Raw genomic sequence first — 24,938 nt, forward strand, 5'->3', positions numbered from 1 at the left:
ATCTTCCTCCCAAAGTCTTTCAAAAAAGCTACAAGTCCCTACAGATGAAAATGGAGAAGCCCACATATAATAGGAGACTTTTAATAATAAGTCTAATTTATGACCAATGTCTTTATTTACAGAATTAGGATTTTGTAGATCCTCCATTTCCTCAGTACAAAGGCTGAAGTTGACAAAAGTAGCATTATTTAGGCACCTTCACTATCTTTCTCAAAGAAGAGTAACATAACAAAAGCAAGAATCAAATTGTATTTGGCAATTAGTGCTATATACAGAAGCTCAACTCTCTCCTATCCACATCAAGCAATCAATTTTTGAAGTTTATGAACAGGATACTTTAATAGTTCGAATAAGAACTGAGAATAAAATGTGTTAAGACAGGTAACTGAAGCAAAGCAATATATGCAAACAAATTTAGGACAGAAAGCATGCCTGCATTCCAGTTCTCATCCAAATACTTGCTTTAGTTCTTTTGGTTAAAAGATCCACATTATGACAATTCCAGAAAAACAGCTCCTCCAGATTTTCTCCTCTTTACCCTCAGTTCATCAGGACACACTCAAGGGAATACAGGAGTTGACTTCATTTCCAACTTGAAAGCCAGGTTGCCATAAAGGGAAAGTGCCTTCCCTCTCAATGCCTGGAATTTCTTGGAATTTCCAGGCCTTCCTTTATTTCTAGGCCCTCTTAAATACAAAATCCCAAGTCAAAAGACAGGGAGAGGGAAAAGAAGGGGTAAAATAAGGGCGTCAAGCAGCAGCAATGAAGCCTCTTACAAAATGAAGAAAAGTGTGGGGGAGGAGGGGAGATGACTAATGGGGAAGGGGGGAAGAGAAGAAGAATCCTCTTATAATTGAAGTAGAAACACCACCCACCCCACCCCACCCCCCATGCTAAGGCACTATTCTTCTAAAATATGTTCAAAGCAAGACATTCTCTTTAGTGCCTATCGTCCTTTAAAAAAAAAGGGGGGGGGGAGGGGGAGAAGAAGAGAGAGAGAAGAAATCCTCAGAATCTTTAAGCCATGGACAAGGATTTAGTCCCTGAAGTATTGTTCCTGCTCTGTCATTAGAATACTGTAGCCAGGTCTTTCAATCCCAAGAATTGCACTGAATTAGATCATCTTTCTCTGATCACCTCCCCCTACAGGCTGTTCTGAGCATGCTCAGCTCAGCCTTGCACTGCCATTTCATAACTGCATTGTTTACAGACACACAGTGACCTGCCATTTTTTGACAGTAAAATAGAAGCTAGCATTTGCAACACTAATGTTTCTCAGTCACGTTAATATACAGGCCTGTTCAAACCAAGTTCTTCATAAGGCCACACTGAATAGCCTTACAATAAAAATTCAAAAATAGGAAATTCTGCTGTTGAGAATATTAGGAGGGTTGTTTTATGTTAAAAATCTAACCATGAAATAACCAAGTTCCACAAAAGCTAATAATAAGTTGATTCTTGGGATACCCAGAGGAAAAGGAAAAAATGGTAGTCACCATTTCTGTTTTTCTGGGGCATGTCTATCTCGGATATCATCTAGAAATCCTATATTCAGCCTTGATGTTGTTTAACAGAGAAGACTGACCTGGCAGTGGGGGATTCAAAGAGAAGTCACTACTGAGTTCATACCAATTTTTCTTTAAATGCAAATTGAAAGATTTATACCCTTCAAGAAATCAGGAAAGTCTAAGCAGTAAACATTCCCAAGAATGATAAGCATATCTCTGTAATAATGCCAAACTCCTAGAAAGAATCATCTACATTTGCTGCCTCCACTGCCTAACCACCCACTCATTCTCCATCCCCTGCAATCTGCTTCCAACCCCTCAAATGAAACTTCTCTATCCAAGGTTAATGCTCAATCCAAAAGCCTTTTCTGTCTTCCTCCTTGCCTTCCCTGATGATTTCATACTTTGATTGCCACCACCGTCAAACCCCATTTCTGGTTATCTTCCTGTCTATTACTTCTCTCAGTTCCTTTACTGGAGAGCTCATCGTCCATGTCTTTCTTTGCTCAATGCTCATCCTGGCTTCTCTTTTTTCTGAAGATTATTCTGAAATTATCAGCTCCCATAGGTATTAGTAACACACATGAAGAGGACTCCCAAATCTCTCTCCTGAAAAGCAAACATCTCTCTCCAATTGACTGATATCTCCTTCTAGAGGTCAAATTGACATCTCAAACATGACACAAGAGAAAGTATGCTGGATGTGAAATCGATAGATTCAAATCTGGGGGGGGGGGGGGGGGGGAGAGGAGGGAAGAAAGGGGGGAGCAAAGGGAGGAGCTTTAGATAAGTGACTAAACTTCATTAGGCCTCATTTTCTCATCTATAAAATGTGGTCTAGATGGCTTCGAAATTTTCCAACTCTAATCTATGATTCCATAACCAAAAGAAAAGCTTTAAATATCTTCCTACACCAAACCTTTCACAAAAATTTCCTATTTCTGGTGAGGACTCCTGGGTTCATAAATTCAGTCATCCATGACTCTTCTTGCCATTCTATTTTCATATTCAGTTACCAAATCTTGCTAATTGTGTCTCTACAACATCTTTCATATCTGTGCTCTTTTCGCCACTCATATGGTGATCCATTAATTTTCTATTGAGATTTAAGATTGTTCTAACTGATCCAGTTAGCTCCAGAACACTCACCTCTTTTACACACACACACACACACACACACACACGTGTGTGTGTGTATAGATATATATATATATATATATATATATATATATATATATATAAATCTAATTGCTCACCCTTTTCCTATTCTTCCTCCCCTCCAACTCATATCTCAGTTATAAAAATAATCTCCCTAAAGTTTACTCTCTCCATTTTACTCCCATGCCCCTAAATGTAATGCTTACAAGATAAAAATAAATTCTTTTAACCAGGTATTTAAGAGCTTCCATAATTAATTCCCACTTATCTTTCTAAACTTCTATTATACTATTCCACTTTATGAAACTACATATTCCAGACCAAAGGCAAATTTTCTCAACAACATCTCCTACCTCTGTTCATCTATACAATAATTTCCAAATGCCTTCTTCTCATCCTCTCATAGAACCAGACAGAACCATATCTGTTAGCTTCCTTCAATGCTAGCAGAAGAGCTACCTCTTCAAATGAAGCCTTTCATAACAAGCTTCACTCCATCCCATCCAACGCCCCACTCTGACCCCAAGGGAATTATGCTTCCCCCAGAATATAAAAACCTCCAGAATAGAGATTTCCTTAACAAAAAATAACCCACCACCTTGCATGTAGTTCATTAATAAATACTTGAGTCTTTGTTGAACTGAATTATAATATAGCTAAAATTTTCAAGTGACCCATCCTCCTCTGATGAACAAACATTACAAGTTGCACCTACTTTAACAAGGGTAAAGTAGAGGTCAATAAAAACCACATTTTCTCAAAAATCTGGAGTCAAAGTATTGGATACATTAAAAATCCCCAAATAGAATGCAATGCAGAGCTAAAAAGAAAGGTCACTTGGTTCAACCCCCTCATTTTCCACATGTTAAAAATATAACCCCAAAAGGGTTAAGTGACTTTACTCATGGTCACACAGGCAATAAGTGTGTCCACTTATACTTCCAGGAGAAACTAGTTACATATAACATTTTAAACCTAGCAATTTGTCTTCTCAAGCCTCTTTGCTCATCCCACTATAAAGTCAGTTTTTTTGTTTTGTTTTGTTTGTGTGTGTTTTGTTTTTGCAAAACAGAATGGAAACCAGAAAGAAGAAAAATACAAAGGGGGAGGGGAGGAGGAGCTTCAAGTCTGGCTTTTGAACCATCAAAAATTTTATCTCCAATTCAGTTTACCTTCAATCCTATTACACCACAATGCACAAATGACACCTCAAAATTTACTAGAACTAAAGCCTTTCTTCCCATCACTTTTGAAATGAGTCCCTGGAAGTAAATTTGAGCCTTAGCTACCACAAACCTAGGCTCAATCAAAGTTGGATCCCACTGGAATAAAGAAAGGGAAGGAAGCTACAATTAGAACAATCTTAAATTTCAACAGAAAATTAATCTTGGCCAAAAAACCTAGTTATTCCAACTTCCAAAGGATTAAGATGCTGGTTGAAAAAAAAGTCAAATAACCAATTCTAATCTTATAAAACCACAAAAGGAAACCTGGTCCATGAGTTATATATTCTAATTCAGTGCTGAATTTAAAAATAGAATTTTTTTTTGAAGCAACCTATAAAGGATCACTAAATGGAATGTTAAAATTCATAGCTATGCTTAAGTATACAAAAATTTGCAACAATACAGTATTGTAATAAACATCCTATCTATATATTATAAATTTCAATTTCAAATATTACAAATTACAACTCATTATCCATATATCCAAAGTATTATCTAAGTGTATCAAATATTATCCTGGGAAGTAATAAATACTGTAATATAAACAAATAAAAAGTCTCTGTGTAGTTTTAAAATCTATATACTTTAATAACTTTGCTTGTGGCAATCACAAGAGGCAAACTCATCTTTCTTCTCCTGGTTAATATACCAAATTGATGAGTCATGCCACATTTGCCACAGAATCTGAAATAAAAGCACATTGTATATGTTTATACATTGAACATTATTAAATTTGCTCTTGCTTTTAAGTGTGCTACATAAATTATTTTCATCTGATCTATATCTTTAATTATATAAAAATGAGTCTGAAAACCTGGCTTCAAATCCCATCCCTGTCATTGACTTGTGTCACCTTGAGTCAATTAGTTTATTGCACTGGGCCTGAATTTTTCATCAATAAAATAAGGTAGTTTAGATGGATGATATTTAAGGCCTTTTTCTTATCCTAAACTAAAGACTCTTCAATTCTGTATTTACACACACACACACACACACACACACACACACACACACAAACAAATTTTTATAAAGACCCTGCATTTATTTTTCAATAAAATGGTCACTACCATCTGCCTTGCTAAATCTTACAAAATTTAAGCTATTTTTGAAGTATAGCCTTATTCAATCATTACCAGGTTTCATAAGAATATAAGATTCCTCATACAATCTTAAGCACGCGGAATGTTCTTGCAAATGACCTAAATTCAACCAATTCGTTTTACACATCAGAAAACTGAGTCCCCAAAAGGTTAAGTGACTTGCATTGACTACTCAGGCAGCTAGTGCCAAGTTCACTGCTCTCTCAAATCTATCATACCACATCCTATTATCTTGCAATGTCTGTTTACACAAGGTCCTAATGTCTATAACCAGAGCTAACAGGTTTACTATTAAAGGTCATTCCTGAACTTAGGGGTTTCAAAGCAATGGGGAGAAACTCACAGTATTGAAACAGCCTCAAAAGATACAAGATCAGTTCTTCTAAGGTAGCTATATACATAATATAATACATTGTGATATACATAAACAAATAGCTTAGACAGAAATACATGTGCCCTAAAATTACAGCACAAACTGATGGTACGGAATTAAAATTACCGTGATACCATCTACAACAGTAACATTTACAACTTTTTAAAGGTAAATACACAGTAATGCTAAACACTTTTTTATAAGTAATTTTTTATTTTAAAAGACAAGAAAGAAAGTAGGAAATAATTTTAATCAGAACTCTTTAAGTCTGCCACATTGGCCTTTGGCAATGTAAGAAAGACATGTCAATGGTTAAATTGTTCTCTACAGACTGTCAGTTATGACAAGATTCACTATCTAATCCACCCCCAATTTCATTCTCCCATCAGTTCAAAAGCCAACTTGTAGACTTGTTTGACATAAACCAAGGCTATAAGCCAAGGCTATCACAGGCTCAAGGACAGTGGGTAACACCTATTTGTATGGCCTAGAATCTTTGTGGAAACACCACAATTCAACCACTATAATTTTTTTTTTAAGTTTTCACCATGACAATAAAGAAATAATTTTAATAGACTTGCACATTTAAGATAAGATTTCTCATTCTTGGTTAATTTTTAAAAATACATATAAAAACCTATAGCTTTCTCTGCTTCAATTTTACTGAAACAAATTAAAGGGAAAAGATGAGGAAACTCTTGGATTTGTTTATTTTTTCATTCCAAGTTGGGAAAATTACACCCTCAAAATTGTACCTAGATTAGTGATTTAGCACAAAAAGCTCAAGTAGGCAAATGTCATTCCAACAATCATCTCCTTCAAAAAATAAAATAAAATAAAAAAGCTTTAAATGTAACTTGCTCAGATACCAGTTTATAACAGACACACTGCTGCTATGCTACAGATCACTACCTTGCATATGGCCAAGAAAGAGGGCAAAAGAATCCAACCATGATTACCTTCCTTTCCCCTTAAAGGTTTTCTACCTCTGATCAAAATGTTGTGGGAATAACCTGAGGAAGGAGGCTATTTGTGACAGATGGAACATGGATACAAGCTACTGTACCTGCAGGCATCTGTCGTCTTCTTTTGATGAAGACTCAAAGAGTTGCATATTCCAGATCCTCATGAACAGTGATTCAGTTTCTGCTCATGTGATAAAAGCTCCCTCTACAGAGTGAGCATGCCCAGTGGAGACCATTTCACTGTTCACTCCAGGCTGCAGCCATTTCACAGAGAACTTGCAAGCTTAGGGGCTTCCATTGGAATAGCTATTATTTTCTACATCACAACTCTTTTCCTCTACCCTGGTCCCCTTGACAGAAAAAAAGCAATGTGTCAATAATAACAGGGCCAAAGCACCAAACTTCTATAACCTAAAAACATATTCTGAAAAGCCACATAATATGTTCTATTAGAGTTCTCCAAGAGTTAGCTCTTGCCTACTAAAGATGCCATGGCATTTCAAATATCATTGAAAATGACTGGCACCAAAGGACACATACAGCAGTTAATAATCTGCAAACCAATAAAGATAGATAGATACAAAGCATAAACACAAGATAACAGATTAATTTATAATATTAAAAAACCTTTTGAGATTTGATATATTAAGACTACAGTTTAGCAACAAAGGATTTCAGGCCTAGAAGGAACTTTGAAGATCACCAAGACCAATATGATCATTCTACATATGAAGAAAGAAGTCTAGGAAAGTTAAAGGGTAACTATGTAACAGATACTAAATTTGAACCTAGATTTTTCTACTTCAAATCCACAATGCTAAATTAGGAAATTATAAATGAAATGTGATCTTAAATAACTGAACCTTATTACATTCCACAATAATAACTACTAATAGCTAGGAAAGTAGACTATTATTCTGATGAGTTGAGTTTGGACATTTGTAAGTACCATAGAATAAATGAAGAATTTTCAATTCCAATTTCTCTTAATCTTTGTTCAATCGAATAATACAACAAAAAATCTTGGCAACCCTAACTTGATTAGGTAATACTCTAACTAAAATATACTGAAAAAGTCACAAAAATATTTTAAGCATGGATTGGTTAGATTCATTTTAAGTAAGAAGAATGAAATATTCAGAATATGAAAATACATGGGGTTTAATTTGCATTTTGCTTTGAGTTTGGCAGAGGACAGGGGTTCACCATGAAAGGGAAAAACATTTCAGAGTACAATGTATTTCATAAATTTATAAATGTTGACAAACTTTCCCAAATAAGATTGAATCGTTTGTTCTCAAAATATTAAGTATAAAATGACTAATAATGAACTAATTTATATGGTAGGTGAGTAAGAAAATGGTATAACTAAACAAAAAAGTATCCTGCATTAGAAATCTTAGAAAGCTTAAAAGAAAAATTATAATTTGTGTCACAAGGTTTACAATTTCCAGAACAAGGTATAAAAGGACAGCAAAAAAGGTTCCCTTTTCTTCTCATAATGTTTTTGAAAACACGAATGCTTCCAATTTTACCAACAGAACCTGAAACACATGATTTCCAACTACCAATAAATGATATCTTTATTTGATTACCTAGCACCTGCATGTGTGCCAGACAGGAATGGTTAAAAAAGAAGCATGATTCTTTCATGTGTTTTTCTTGGGTTCAAATAAGTTTTATCACTGAGGTAAAAATATTCGAGTTCATACTGATAAACTTAGATAACAAGAGCTAGAGAATGGGGGGAGGGAGCAGGAAAGCTTATTTTTATAAGCAACTTGGAATAACAAGAAAATATAAGCTTACTTCTAAACTGTTATCCTAATAGTAGAATAAATTATTCTTTCAATTTTATAACTGACCTATAAAAACCAGTAAGTGAATGCTGGATAATTTCTGCCCCCCCCCCCAAACAAAACAAAAATAAAAACAAAACTTTAAAATTAGTGACCCAAAAAAATTAACATTCATTCTAAATCTTCAAATACAATGCAAATAATCTAGAAGGAAAATGACTAGTCTCGATTTAGTAATCTTCTCCTTTGTTAATAGTGAAATATGGAGCAGCATCTCCATCCAAAATCAATAATATTTTATTACTAACATTAAAAAAAAAAAAACTATGGGGGAAAAAAATCACTATAAATTTTAATCAACTTCAAAAATCTCAAGCCTTATCTTCAAATAGTATTACCAGGCTATTAGAATATCAAACATAACAAGACGGCAAAACAAAACCATTTTGCATTCAGCTTTATTCCCCTAAACACTTGTTTTCTTATACTAATCAAGTATTCAAAATTACAAATGAATTGGTCAGAGAGTACAACACAACACAAAAGACCAATACCTTAGAGCTCAAAGAAAAGGGGAAGAGATTTTTCTTTGCAATGAACAGTTCAAAGTTGCACTATAGCAATCAGTAAAAATATATTAACATGAAATTTAAAAACACATACAGACACATATATAGTTCTTGAGTTCTGCTATATTTCTAACAAAATCAAACTTGTTTTATCGAAACTCATCCTTAGACTAAGATTTTGGTCATTTATTGTTATGGTATTTAAGTTTTCTGAAGGTTCAAATAATTCTTGCTGTTTCCTTGGACAACACATGAACAATTCTGCTATCAACCACATGACCTAGCTCCCTCTACAGGTTCAAATGACATCGTCAGTTTTCTTTCTCAAAGAGGAGACCATTTCATCCCGGTGGTAGAAACTGCAGCCATTTCATAGCTAGGACATAGAAACAAACATCTACATGGCTCCTGAAAAACCTCAAAGAACTTTTTATATTTCCCCACATTCTAAACATTGAGACTGTGTCTAAAGCAGAATATTAATTATATTTCAGATATAAAGGTAGGTAAGAAACTTAACTCTTCAATGACTCCCCTTACCTAGAACTAAAGCAAACGACCAAAGCCATTTTGGAAAGGAGCTGAAGTGAATTTTACTAATGGCTTTTTGGTTGATAATAATTTAAGAATTAAAAATAGCCTTCTGTATTCAATTGCTGTTATTGAGGTGGTAACTCCTGCATATCACCTGTGTCTTCTGTGCTTCAAAAGCATTTCGAATGAGTCATTTGGCTTTTGGGGAACTATATGTCATTTGTTTGTTTTCAAATATTATCTGCACAGTCTATAAACTATAGTATTATTTAAACTCCTGGATCAGAAAGAGTGACTGAAAGTGCTTTCAGCATTCCACAGTTAAGAAAAGAACATCACAAAAAAACCTTTGTGGGGGTGTTGGGCAAAGAATGCATTTGGGGCTTTTATTTAGTTACATTGTTTGCCAAATTTTCATATATTCTAGAGATTATCTTTTAAAGAATGGCTAATCTTTGTTTCCAATAGAATTCGCATTTCTAAATTTCTTTTGACTTTTAGGCAGTAGTTCTGTCCATCAGATAAGTCTCTTCATCTGACAAGATATACTTAGTGTGAAGAGCAAAAATTTAAATGGCAGAGGTAACAGATCCCAATAAATAGAAGCCACCTCCTTATACAGAAAAGACTGGCATATGGAATGTATTTAAGGACCTTCCCTGAATTTTTAAATAGTCACACACAAGTAAGCTCACTATAAATTGTCAGTAGGGATGGGGAAAGAGAATGACACATTTCATCATTTCTGTCTAACAAATCTAAATTTCCTGGCAGGAATGGAAAAAAACATGGGGAATGACCTGCAGATCCTAAATTTAGAAATTCTAGCATCCAACGTAGTCTTGAAAAAGCAAATGATAGAATTTAAAAATAAATTTCACTTATATATACTGGGACTTTTTTCCCTACAAATCCTACTGTGTGCAAGCCATAAAAACCTTTTTTTGAGCTTTAAATTCTACAAATTCTTAAGGTAAAAATCCTGATCCTAACAATAGATGCATAGAAAAGACATAGCTAGAAAGAATATCAATAAAAATGTTAGTTGCATTCAAAGCTCAAATGGAGCTTTAAATGCAACAATCAAACAATCAACAATCAACAATCAATCTATGAAATAAATAGCTTCTTGTAAATGTTAAAATTAAATATTATTCCATTACAAATGTCAAATTAAAGCTTTTCTGTCCAATCAGTAAAACATCTGAAATAAATAAAAGCTAGTACATGTAAGGCCAGTAAATACAAATATAAAAATAGATGTGCATATAAAGATGACCATAAAGTGCATTTTACAATATATCCTATTTTTTTTTTAAAACAGTAAAGCAAAAGGGGAAGGGTGATGATTAATTGGGGGAGGGAATTCAAAAAGGATTTCAGAGGTAAATCTGCTCCATACTTATCTATTCTGTTCTACTGTTCCAAGCAACCCCACATATACCCTTTTTTGAAACTGACAAACCAAAAAATTATTTTAGAAAAATTTCTGCATCCATACTACATATCATGCACTTCAAATATCAAAGTGAATGTAACATAGCAAAATTTAAATATGTTATCGAGTACTTAGAATAATACCTGACACATAGTTAAATACTTAATAAATGCTTGATAACTGACTTATGGGCAAAGGTTAACATCCTTTTAATGGAGAAAAGCAAAAATATTCCAAAACTCCTATGTAACTTGTCAAAATGCAAAGTTCCACCTAACAGTTAATGGTTTAAATGTGTACTTCTAAAAGCAAAACCAAAACCTTGTTTGTAATGTACCAAATAAAAAATGCACTTATGTAAAAGCACATATATTAAATGAAGTTTAGCAAGAATAAAAAAGGAATTTAAATGCAGAAAATTATAATGAAATATTAATTTAAAATGAACATACCATAGGCAAAACTCATGTTTATCATGAATAAATGTGCCCCCAAAATTATCTACCAGTATATAAGTCTCTGGGAAAAAAGTCACTAAATCCTTACAAGTTCAGTTAACAGAAATTTTTTACACTTGATAAAAAAAACACTGATTATCTAAAAATATAGTATTTCTTCCCCATCCTGAGAAATAATCAGCAAAATGAAAAACAACACTAAATAGCATACAGGGATATACTTTGATTTCATTTTTACTTTTTTATTAAAAAGGCTAAGGAAGTTCAGTATGAACAAATCAAGTTGAATATAATCATCACTGCTTAACTCAATTCTCCTCCCCCTGCAATATCCAACAATGCTATATAGGATGTTTCCTTAACTGCTTCGTCATTTCTGTTATAGTCAAACATAATTCTATACATTAATTCTACTACAAGTTCCTAATATCAAACTATGGCCACTAGGTGTTCAATACTACATAGTATTTCAACTTATTTCAGGACAAATTAATTAAACCTAAAGTAAAAGTAAAGTAAAAATAAAAGATCCTTAGCAAGGCATTTGAGACAATAATATAATATATAGATACTGGAATTTAGGTTATTAGATTTATAATCTAATATAGGAGACAAGATCTGAGAATAAATAACTATGGTGCAAAACAAAATATTACAGGGGAAAAAGAGAAATCCAAACAAAGTACAATTGAAAATTTGAGAAGAAAAAGATCATTTCCACACAATCAGCAAATGGCACAAGGTTTAAGAATTAAGGAAACAAAAAAAAAGGGTGGCGGGGGGTTAAACAGCTAACATGGGAGACAAATGCCTGAACAAGTATATGCAAGATATAAACAAAGGTGATACAAAGTAACCTGGAAAGGATGACACTAGTATATTGTAAGGAATGGAAAAGAACTACTGAAGAAAGTGGTTTCTGAGCTAATTCTTGAAAGAAAGCCTGGAATTTGAAGAAACAGAGATGAGTAAAGAAAGCATTACAGTATTAGTATAAAGACCAGTATAAAAAATGAAAAAAGGGAATCATCATCATGCATGAAGAGCAGCAAGTATAACATAGAGAAAAGTAATGTGAAAGATGACATAGATTATAGGAAGATTCCTAATTGTGAAGAATTTTAAATATCAGAAAGAGTTTATGGATATATTTTATCCATAAAATAATAGAAAACTACTGGAATTTAATGGAAGGAGTAATTATAGAGGTAAACAGGGGTAAACCTACACTTAATGAAAATAACTTTGGCAGATGACAGAAAAGTTGGATTACAAGAAGAAGAGACTTAGGGGGCATGTTGAACAGGTAAAAAACTATTTCAACAATCTAGGACAGCAGTGACTGTGAGAGTGAAGATAAAAGGACCATGTTGGGAAAGTAGAAATGACAAGATTTGGCAATTTGATTGAGTATGTAAAATGAATAAGAGTGAGGCATTAAGGATGAAAAAGAGACTGTTCCTGGGAGGGTGTAGTGCCATGAATAACAGAGAAATTTCAGAAGAGGAGGAAGCTAAGGGGAAAAGATAAGGAGTTCTGTTTTAGATATGCTGTGTTTGAGACGTCTACATGACATACAATTCAATATTTCCAAAACACAGTTGGTAATGCAAGCTTTGAGCTTGATGTATATATGTGTGTGGATGTGTGTGTACAATATATATCTGTGTTTATCTGGAAATCATCTGCATGCAGATAATAAGTGAAGTCATGAGAGCTGATAGGTCACTAAGAACTAAACAAAGGAGACTAAGGAGAAAGGTTCAGAGAAGTGAGAGGAAGACAGAGTCTGGTAGTAATGTCACAAAAACAGAAGAGAGAGTACCCAGAAAAGGGTGATCAACACATTGTCAGATGCTTTGGAGAATGAGAATTTAAGCCCATTAAATTTAGTAATTAAAAAAAAAAATCTTGAACAGCAGTTTCAGTTAAACGATGAGATTCAAAAGTTAGGCTGTAGGGTGTTTGAAATTAAGTAAAGGAAGGAGGGGAAGAATGGAAGCACACAATGTAAACAGTTATTTCAAATGATGTAGCCAAGGAGAAATATGTGGGATCTTAGAGAGAAGAAGAGTTGGCTATGTAAGGATTTTTTAAGGAAGGGGACGAGATAATTTTGTTTGTAACAGCAGAAAACAGCCAGTAAATAAGGACAGAATGAAAATAAGAGAAAATGGGAGTGACAGAATCTCTCAAAGAGAAGACTAAAGAAGATGGAATCAAGGATGCATGCAGAGTTCCTTGGAAAGACATTTCTTCATCAGAGACCAGAGAGCAGGAGAATATAGTGAGGGAAAATGTTTGAATGATATGAGATGAGGAAGAAAAGGGGGCTCCCTTAGAAGGCAAATGACCTCCATTAGAGGTAGGGAAGAGTATATAAGATTAAATTCTTAAGCAAAAAAAGAAGAAGAAGAAATGAGAAGTTGGGAATAATATCCTTGGGGAATGAGACAATGAATCGATTTGGAAAGAGCAGAATAACTACCTCACTGCAGGAAGAACCCACTCAAGATTGTTTTACTCTGTGCTTTTAGATGTTGTCTTTCCAATCAGTAAATAAGCTCCTTGAAAGTAAGGGACTATCTTGTTTTTTGCTTCTATTTATATTTCTAATACTTAGCACAGTTGTCAGAATATAGTACTTAATAAATGTTTGTGATTTGACAACACACATACAAATATAAAGTAACAATAGCATAAAATAGAATTTAAAAAGCATTATTTTAAGCCTAAATCTATTTTTATCCTTTAGAATCATGTAGAATCACATCAATAGTTATCACATGAACTTTTTCATATGATAAACCTCTCAAATATGTGATGACATGTTAAATACATCTAACAATACAGAAGTGTTAGCCACTATAAGTATAAGGTAGAAGAAAAATGTCATTAAGCTTTTTACTAAAACAATGGATAGAATGCTGGACCTGATATCAAGAGGATCTGATTTCAAATCTGGCCTCAGACACTTTCCACCTCTGTGATACTAAGTAAGTTACTTAACCCTGTTTCCTTCAGTCCTCATTTATAAAATGAGCTGGAGAAGGAAATGACAAAGTCCAATATATTTGCCAAGAAAAGTCTAAATGAGGTCAATGAGAGTCAGACAAGAACTGAAACAACTCAACAACAAAACATCTCTAACAAAGGATAAGAAACATGGAATTCAGATCATAAGATTCCATTTGGGGGCAATTTAGTAAATAGGGAGGAATAAGGTTGAAAGAAGTGCCAAAGAACAGGCACACTTTTTACCTTCAGGCAGACTTCAACAATAAAAATTATCAATTGATAGATGGACGTAAAGCCAAAAGGAGGGAAAAGGTATTCTTTAACAGTACTATTTGAGGAATAAAAAAAAAAGACTATTCATCATATGGGCAGTGACTCAGAAATTTAAGTAGCAGGATTAATTCCTGCTCTGCATTGTCCAAAGCAGTTTCCCCTATCTATCCCTATTATAGACAAATTTAGCACTATTTATATTTATATTTTACTTTAAAGGGCATTTTTAAAAGTAAGAAATATTGACAAATTCTAAACCAGTAGTCAAAAAATATACATATAGTACACTGAATTAATATTTACATTAATATTTTCTTCAAGAAAAAGTATAATTCATCAAAGATAAAACTGAAAAATTTTATTGTGTAACATTTAAAAGTTTTTGCACAAACAAAACTAGTGCAGCTATTGCAGTAAGATGTAGTGATGAGGGCTTGCACAAGAGAGGTGACAATGTCAGAGGAAAGAAGGATGTATATTAGAAAGACATATCAAAGGTGAAATCAGCAGATCATGGTAACAGATTGCCATATGGGGAGTGAAAGAATCCAAAATGATTTCTAGGTTGTGAAGAGGGCCACAACCTGAAGGCCTGAGAGGCTAGAACAGCCTTCTATAGCAATAAAGGGAGGTAGAAAGTGAGGAGAATTTACGGTAAAACATGAATTCTCTTCTGGATACATTGAATTTAAGGTATATAATATTCAGCTAAAGATATCTGAAAAGCAGGTGGAGATGAGAGTTTGGAGATCAGCAGAAAGAATAGAGCCGAACAGACAGATCTGAAAATCACAAGCATAGAGATGGGATCAATAAATTTATTCAAGTTGATGAGATCACCAAGTGAAATAATATACAAGAAGAAAAGGACCCAGGAAAGAATTCTAAGGGACTCCTTGGTTAAAGAGCATGATGTTATAAAAGGGTTAGAAAAGGAAAGAAAGGAGAGAGAAGAGAAAAAGGAAAAAAGGAGAAAGACAGAAGAATCATCTATTGTAGTTTTTTGAGAAGTTTAGTTAAAAATAGTAAAAAATATACAGGGGCAGTGGTAGAGATGGAAGAACCAGGTGAAGGTTTTGTTCAGGATAAGGGAGATCTGGGCATATATATATAGTTAGAAAGAAATGAGCAAGTAGATAAGGAAAGACTGAAAATAAATTTTAAAAAATAGGGAATTATAAGAGGATAATATGTTGGAGAAGATAGAATGAAATGAGATATAAGTAAATGACTCAAATCTATTATATTTAGAGTCATTTCCCAATTGATAAAAATTCAAAAATATACAGTTTTCTAAGGAAGAAATTCAAGCTATCAGTAACCATGGGAAAAATGTTATAAATCGCTAAAAGAGAAATGCAAAATAAAACAACTGTGAGGTGATACCTTATAGCCATCAGATCGACAAAGATAACAGAAAAAGAAGAAAAATATGTTGGAAAAATTGTGGGAAAAACAAAGATACTCATGCGCTACAGGTATTAGGACGAATGGATATATCCATTCTGGAAAATAACTATGCTACAATGTGACTAAACTGTGAAAATAAAAAGAAGAAAGTTTCAGTCTCCTATACAAAAAGATTGACAGTAGCTCTTTTCATGATAGCAAATTAAGAGGATGTTTTCAACCTGAGAATGACTGCACAAATTATGGAATATTGTAATAGAATATTTTTGTTTCATAAGAAATCATGAGGACAATTTTAGACTACGAATGGATGCAAAGGGAAGTGAGCATAACCAGAATTTTTATTTATTGAAATTTATACTTGAAAAACTTTGGAAGCCATAAGAACTATGATAGAAGGAATAACTAACTACTATGCCAAAATAACAACAATCACATATGCTACCTACCTCCTAACAAATGAACTAATGGTGGTGAATGAGATTTTTTTGGAGGTAATGTGGCAATCTCTTTTGCTTTTACTATGCATACTTCTACAAGGGTTTTATTTTCTATTCCCCCCCCCCCCCATGGAGGTTGAGAAGAGAAAAATCAATTTTTTATAAGTTGTAATCAATTATCTTTTAAAAGCAAAATTAGACATGTTGAACTCCAAGTAACACCAAAAAATGAAGGAATTACTAATGAGGTAGGTTGTCGCTCCTGAATTGGTCATCTGTGTAGCAGAGACCATCAGTTTTTTAAAGCAAAGCTCGGGATAAGTATAAAGCTAGAAAGAACGAGGAAGAAAAAAAAGTAGAAAGAATAAGGAAACAAGAAGATATAAAATGTAACTAAAAGAAGTTAATCTTAACCGATTTGAACAAATCACTAACATTAAAAATATAGGTAATGGCCTAAGAAACAAAATGAATACAATTTTAAATTCATAAAGAATTTTAATCCATAAAAATCAATAACCATAGAAGATCCAGTCAAACAAGGAAGCATAAATCACATGCCACAAGTAACTAAGTACCAAAGTTACAAAGAAAAGCAAACAGTTCTCTGCCCTCAAAGTACTTGCATTCTGAGAATGAATAAATATGTATATAAGATATATAGAAAAAAATAGATAAAAAGTAACATGGCAGGGGCAGGGATTGGGAGGAGAGAGAAATACCAGCTTAGAGAGAAGGGAGAAGCCAAGATAGTTCTGGAAAAGGTGGTATTTGAACTTAACCTTAAAAGAAGCTAAGAGGCTAATGTGAAAACAAAGTACATTAAAAGTATGGAGGGTAACCAAAACAAGGCTCACCCAGTGAGAGAGAAAAGTTTGTATATAAGAAAAACAATAAATAGTGGCTATTCTAGAGAATGAATTCTTAACCAAAAAAGAATTAGAAGCAATTACAAAAGATAGATTAGGCAATGTTGATTACATGAAATTGAGAGGTTTTTATGTGAACAAAATTAATTCAGAAACAATTAGAAGCAATAAAGTGAGGGAAAAATTATTTGTATGGAATATTTCTGATGGAGATTTGATAACCAAGAAATTCCTATATATGAATGTAATATAAACTTACTTTGGTATAAAAATCTATTTTGAACTATTATGAATATAGAAAAGCTAGAAAGATAAAATGATGCAATAAACTAAAAAAAACTAGAAAAATACATAATGAATATAATTTAAATCAAAATACACAAAATAACTAAAAGTGAATGCTGCCAAATTATAATGATCAACCTTCCATGTTAAAGAAGAGATTATATGTGGATACCCTCTCCTTTTACAAAAGTGAGGATCCATGGGTATGGAATATTGCATATAAGTTCAAGTCTTTTGATATTTGCTACTGTTTTCTTTTTTCTTATTCTTCTTTTTTAAATTCTTCAATATGAGGGATAGCTTTCTGGGAAAAGAAAGGGAAAGGATACAGTACAAAATGTAAGTGATATAAAAACAAAATATAACAATTTTTAAAAATTCATCCCCATAAAAGGCAGCAGAACTACCTCATTTAGACTCCACAGTTTCATGTTAACACAAGTGGCAGAAATAACAAGAACAAAGATGGGAAAAACAACCAAACTGGACCAAATATTAATATCTGAAATGTGAAATCTGTACTAAAGGTGCCAGAACTGTGGAAACATTGAAGATGTGATTTACAAGATACCAAAAAAAGAAGGGAAATATACCAAAGGCATGGAATATTTTTCTGACATTATTAATATGTAATTATATATATGTAAACAATTACCAACTTATATATCTACTTTTCCAACTATACAAAATAAAATACTTACAAAAATCATCTACACATAGCTCAAAGCCATCCAATAAGGGTATTAGTAAGAAACTCTGTGTGTGTGTGTGTATTGTATAATATAGTATAACAGGAAAGAATAGCAATGCTATTGCAAGATATATTCCACAACAGATTTTCACCCACTGCACAAATGACTGAAAGATATAGTAAGTAGAAGAGCTTACTATATTTATTATTTTTAATAGTCTTTTTAATTAAATTTTGTTTTCAAGCAAAGATTTTACTTTTTCTTTCTCACTTAATCTCCCCCTACCCTAACTGAAAAAGCAAGAAAAACAAAGCTCCTCTTTCAAATACGAATAGTAAAACAAAACAATTTTCCACATTGACCATTTCCAAAAAACTTAATCTGCATTCTGAGTCTATCACTTCTCTATTAGACTCTTCATCACTAATCCTCTAGAATCAGTTGGTGATCAGAGTTCTTTAAGTTTCTCAAAGTTAGTATCTTTATATTTCTATTATTGTAAATATTGTTCTCTTGGTTCTTCGCATTTCACCTTACATTATATCATACATCTTCCTAGATTTTTCTGAAACTGTCTCCATCATTTATTACAGCATAGTTTTTCATCACATTCATATATCCTAACTTTTTTAACCATTCCTCAATTGATGGATATACTCTTGCTTTCCAATTCTTTGTCAATACAAAAAGAGCTGGTATAAATTTTTCTATGGATCCTTTTCCTGTTTATTTCAACTCTATGGAGTACAAACTTAGTCCTCTACAATTATTATTAATTATAAAAAAGTATTTAATTTTATAGAATAAAATAATCTTAAAAGTTCCTTTCCAATAATTTTTTTTTTAAGCTTTTGAGATAACTCTGTTCTGAGTCCTTCTCACTTTACTGGAACATACCTAGCCAGAACTATTTCATGAGAGGCCTTGGCTACATTCAACTCACTCCCAACTCAATTCTCAAACCAAAAGTTCCTTGAGAGCAGGGATATTGTTGTTTGTTTGGATTTGAATTCCCGGTATGTAATACAATGCCAGGCACAAGGCAAGCACTTAATAAAAGCTCAATATCATCCATACAACAAACATTCAAAATTTGAAATTCAATTACAATAGAAGAAATCTTGAACAAGTTTACTCTGAACATAAACATTAATTCGAAGAGAAAGAAACAGAGACAAAGACATAAGCTTGTCAAATCTTTGCTTGAAAACAAAATTTAATTCAAAAGTGTCACTCCTATCACTGAAAAAATCACAATCAAATTCTACATTGAAAATATATTCTCTGTGAAATGAGCAGGGCCAGGAGATCATTATATACTTCAACAACAATATTATATGATGATCAATTCTGATAGATGTGGCCCTCATCAACAATGAGATGAACCAAATCAGCTCCAATAGAGTAGTAATGAATTGAACCAGCTACACCCAGCGAAAGAACTCTGGGAGATGACTATGAACCACTGCATAGAATTCCTAATTCCTCTATTTTTGTCCACATGCATTTTTGATTTCCTTCATAGGCTAATTGTACACTATTTCAAAGTCCGATTCTTTTTGTACAGCAAAATAACTGTTAGGACATGTATGCTTATATTGTATTTAATTTATACCTTAGCATACTTAACATGTATTGGTCAACCTGCCATTGGGGAGAGGGGATGGGGGGAAGGAAGGGAAAAATTGGAACAAAAGGTTTGGCAATTGTCAATGATGTAAAATTACCCATGCATATAACCTGTAAATAAAAATATATTAAAAAAAAAAAAAAAGAAAAGAAAAGAAAAGAATGAAGGACAAAATATATATATTCTCCAAGGATGGGAGGCTCTGTAGATGTTTCTGTTTGAAGATGACATCATACTGGCTGAATCTAACCCCAGCATGCTGAAAGCCTCTAGGGAGAGATTGTGAAATGGCCTGAGTCTGTCCTAACATAAGACAGACTAATGAATAAATAAGGTTGTTAGTCATATATAAACTAGTAATGATGATGACAATAATAGGGCCTAATTTACAGGGTTACTGGCAAGATAAAACGAGATATTTTCAAAATCCTTTGCAAAACTACAGAGCTACCTAAATGCTAGCTATTGTTGTTATATATATTAGTATCCATATTATGGCATTCTACTAGACAAACTACAAAAATCATCTCATCTATCAGGATGCATACATAGGACACATAGTAGATAACATATGAATTAGGTTCAAATTAAAAAGAAATTAAAATGTCTTCATAAAATTGCAAAGCCCTTTTAATGATCTTTAAGTTTCTCTAAGAAACAAAAGTCCATCTTTTTAATACAAAATTTCTATGATGTATAACTGTAAGGCACAGAACACAATAGTCAGCAAAAAGTGAAAATTAGTATCACACAGTGAATAATAGAAAATTATGCCGACCATAAACTACAATACATAAGAAAACAAAAGGAATAATAAAAGTTATCAAAATGTAAGAAAAAAAGGGTAGGTAGGTCACAAGGTAATGAATAATAGGTAAAAAACTTCACTCCACAGATGCGCTAAGGAAAAATAAATAATACACACACACACACACACACTCTTTTTCCCACAGGCAATTGAGGTTAAATGACTTGCCCAGGGTCACACAGCTAGGAAGTGCTAAGTGTCTGAGATCTGCCTCATACACACAAACTTATTAGAAGAAAAAAGGAAGATCTGGAGTACATCAGTGGGGTCCCTTGTGATGAACTTATAGAAACATATAGATGAGTATGAAAGAATTGTGATCAGTATTGTCAGAGGATACACAGAAGTAGATGAGATTAGATTCAGTTGACTATTTAAGTAATGTAAGTTTGCATATAAGGGGATGCTAAAATCTCCAGTTAGATTAATTAGGTACCTTGGATATAAGATCTACAATACCTTTAAATAACGATAAATTTAAGATAAAATATCAATTCTTGTTTGAGACATACAAGATTTTCTCATCAGATTTCTTTGACTTAAATATTCTTAATAAATAATATTGTAAAACTATAAAAAGTTTATATATGTATGTATATATATATATATATATATATACATATACATATATATAAACTAAGTACCAATACAGATTACCCAAAAAAAAAAAAAAAAAGACAAACCTAGGTCAAGTCATGTTTTCCCCACAAACCTATAAGGCATTATTCATCTATCTTTATATATTTTTATTTTCTCTTTATCACTGCTTGCCTCAGTCTGGGCATGCATGACATGCTGAACATATACCCTCTCAGAAAGACCAATAGAGATTCATTTGACAGCAGGAGAAATAATTAAATTCAAGAAAGACAGCAGCAGAAAATCAGACAAATGGAATGATGTAAACACAAAAATATCTCACAGATTTGTCTTGGATCCTACTTAGATGAAAAATAATCTTTCTCTTCTTTCTCCATACCCCAAAACTTGTACTTCCACCCAACTCTGCCTCCTTTCCCTCAGTTCTCAAAAAAACAAAAAACAAAAACAAAAACAAACAAAAAAAAAAACATTCTTCCCCTCCTTATCTTATGCCCTTGACCCCAATATGATCCTCTCTAGGATCCAATACCATCTACTATCCTTTATCTTTCCTTTCCATCAGTACTGATTCCTTCCCTGTAACAAATATACTCAGAGAACCCCTATTAAACTTCTTAACTCTGCTATCCTCCTGTTATATGATCCAATACTTCTCATTATCCACTGCTATACTTCTAAAAAGAACATCCACTTCTTCCACAATCCCCTAAAAATCTAGCTTGAACTGTAATTAAACTGTTCAATGGACTCCACTAATCTTTTACTTGGCAAATATAATAATTTTTTCATCAGTTCTCATTCTTTCTCTTTCTTCAGAATTCAATACTGTGGATCATCTTCTGTTTCTTAATATCCTCTCCTCCCTTGGTTTCCATGCAACAGTTTTCTTTTCTGGTTTTTGTATTACCTATATAAATACCTCACTATACTAACACATCCTTCTCCCTCCTATGTGCAGGTGTTTCCCTATTCTTTGACCTCTTTTTCTTCTCTCTTTTCTCTACTTTACTAGTCTCATTCACTCTCATAACTCGACTATTATTAATTTTTTTGTGGATGACTACCAAATTTATATCTCTCCAGTCCTAACTTCTCTCCTACGTTCTATAAAACTCATGAAAGGACAGACAGGCTTCAGCTATTAAAAAACACAAGGACTCAAAAAAGCCTAGCAGTCTAGGGCCATTTAATGTAGGACTCTTATATGCCTGACAGATGAAAAGTATATTTGTATTTGATAATAAAGGATAATATATAGTTAATTAAATTAGTTTAAAATGGGCTCTGTGAGGGTATACATTTTGGAAAATTTTCCTCTAAAAATGGATTTCCTAAGAAAATAACTTTCTGTTTTTCTATCTCCTTCCTCTTGTCACCTAATCCATATACCTTCATGGGGGTTGAAAGAGATATTTAAAGGTTTTTATTAAAAAGCAGAGAATTTGAAACCTTCCCTTCTTCCCAGAACCTCCTTGGGTTTGATGCTAAAATTAGGAACAAAGAGATAGTATAATTATATAATACTAAACTACAGTTTTTCAATTTTCAAATAGCTATTCCTATACTACAAAAAGAAAATGAAGATAGACCACTAAAATCTGTCAAAACATGTTAAACAGTTTAAATCTAAATATGATTTATCTCTGTGCTCACTAGATTTTTCAAACCAGTGCTGATGCCTTTAAACATACTTTTTTATTTAAACCTACATTTGCACTAGAATGCCTTTAATTTTTCTGAAGTTCATAATCTCTATTAATAGCTAGTGATTACCTCCAGTATTAAGGTTTAATTACAGACTCAAAATTAAAGAAAATAGTCTTGCTTTGCACCAAACATCCTGAATGACCTATAGTATTACTATGAAATTTTTTTCCTGCAGTCTATACAGTAAATTTTACTCAGACAGGTTATTTTAAATAATGCAGATTGCCCAGCAAACTACTTCATGTAAAGTTACCACTGTCTCTTCAGCTTTTAGTAGCAAGCACATCAACAATCAAATGCACACTTCTGGTATATATATGTGTGCTGCAGGTTTTAGCAGTTTCTGATGCATACAAAATGACAGAAAAGCTTCATAGAAAGGGAAGGCTCTATTTTATACTACATTTGAGAGATATAAATTAGTTATACCTTAATTATGAAATTTCTACACCAGTATTATAGAACTCTAAATGGCTTTCCCAACTGTTTTATACAGATCATGAATTTATTAAAGAATTATACATTCTTTATATTCTTTAAATTTAATTTAAATTCAAATTCTTTAAAATTCTTTAAAAATAAATTATGCAACATTTCTTCAATATATATACACAAGTATTTTTGACATGCTATTTTAACCAAAATTTATAATAGGAAAATCCATATTTCTGTTACTATTCAGTCACAAAGCATCCTACCATAAATAATACCTAAAAGCAAAAATTATTCAGAAAAAAAGGCAAAAGGTTATGTGGTTAGATGCCAAAAATGCATATACATAGCTCCATGAGATTTTTTGTTTGAGAGAAAAATCTCTAAAAGAGTACTTTTTTAAAGTACCCCAAAAATCTAACATAAAACATTTGATGTTTTCCATTCACTGCAGTATGAATAAAGTTTTATTTGCCTTTATTTTAAGTGCATATTTATAATTAATCACCATTTCAAAGAATGCCAGAATGTCACAAAGATTTTCTAGAGAGCCAAAAGCAAAAATCTCATGTGCTACCAAAGAAAAATGGTTTTTAAATAACAGCATATACAAATCTTTTATTTATTTGCAGAAAAAGTAACTCACATGTTCAAATCTAAAGAAATGCTGACACCGCATATTTATGAAGCAAGCTGACTGCAGTGATAGATGCAATTCAATCTCCTACCACTTTTCTTAGTTTGGAATGTAGCACAATCGTATTGAATGTAAGGCCTTCATCTGATCTTTCTAAAAAAGATATTTTCTCTTATTCCTTCTCTAATTATATTTCAATTTGATAAGAAAAAGAATATCTCTGATAAGAAAAAAAGTATATTTAAAAAAACTCAAGGACCAATTTAATAGGCTATATTTTTTAAATTATCAAAACATTTTGGCAAAAAATTCATGAATTCAAATTCACTGTTTACTAAAGTGCTAAAATATAATAAATCTATTTCTTTTTATAATATAAAAGTAATGGAAACAAACCCTTTCCAGTTCAAGTGGATATACATTTTTATAGCATAAATTATTTTGGCATGAGTGATCATGAGAGTAAAACAAAAATGAAAAACTCTACTGCAGGTCATAAAATCCGTCTTACTACCTTATATTAGAGATACCATCTAGGCTAAAAGATTTCTATTTTGGGGTCAAAACATAGTTCAGATATCTTACCTTCTATACAGTAGAATATTTTCTTTGGGCTTCCTCTAGCAAACTGGAACACTTTCCAAAATGTTCATTTCCTGTTCACTCTCAAACATTTGCTAAATCTATTCTTGTGCTTACCAGAGGAGTCCACTCACTACTAAGGAAACCTTCAGTTTCATTTTATCTAAAAAACTAGCTTTTCAAGCATCTTAAAAAGATAAGTGATCCATTGAATTTAAACTGCTTAAGGAACATAAAAAAAAATCCTCTAGATGTGAAGCTGAAATTATAGAAGACATGAAGGAAAAAAAAAGATGAGAGTTAATGAATAAAAAAGGTCACATAAAGCTCTTCCAGGTCCCGCACATTGGCCTTAGAGTAATAGAATATCCAGGAACATTCTTTAATCAATTAGTTGATATAAAATAACCTCTTCCAGAAGTTC

At 32.6% G+C, this 24,938-nt stretch overlaps 1 protein-coding gene across 15 annotated transcripts in view; it reads right to left on the bottom strand.

Annotated features, from left to right (window-relative positions):
• Window positions 1–24,938, bottom strand: part of EHMT1 (euchromatic histone lysine methyltransferase 1) — a 259,276-nt gene that overhangs the window by 164,077 nt on the left and 70,261 nt on the right. For 2 of the 15 annotated variants that reach the window (XM_023494418.2, XM_031951878.1), the window contains exon 1: window positions 6,432–8,155. The exons of 9 other annotated variants lie outside the window; for them this stretch is intronic. In XM_023494418.2, the coding sequence (XP_023350186.1) occupies window positions 6,432–6,494 (63 nt within the window). In that variant the 5' untranslated portion in view covers window positions 6,495–8,155. Of the gene's footprint in view, window positions 1–6,431; window positions 8,156–24,938 lie in introns of those variants that run through there. 4 more of the 15 variants (XM_023494419.2, XM_023494416.2, XM_012539609.3 and 1 more) reach the window with 4 other exon arrangements.

This window comes from Sarcophilus harrisii, chromosome 2 (assembly GCF_902635505.1).
Source record: "Sarcophilus harrisii chromosome 2, mSarHar1.11, whole genome shotgun sequence".
Lineage (NCBI taxonomy): Eukaryota > Metazoa > Chordata > Mammalia > Dasyuromorphia > Dasyuridae > Sarcophilus > Sarcophilus harrisii.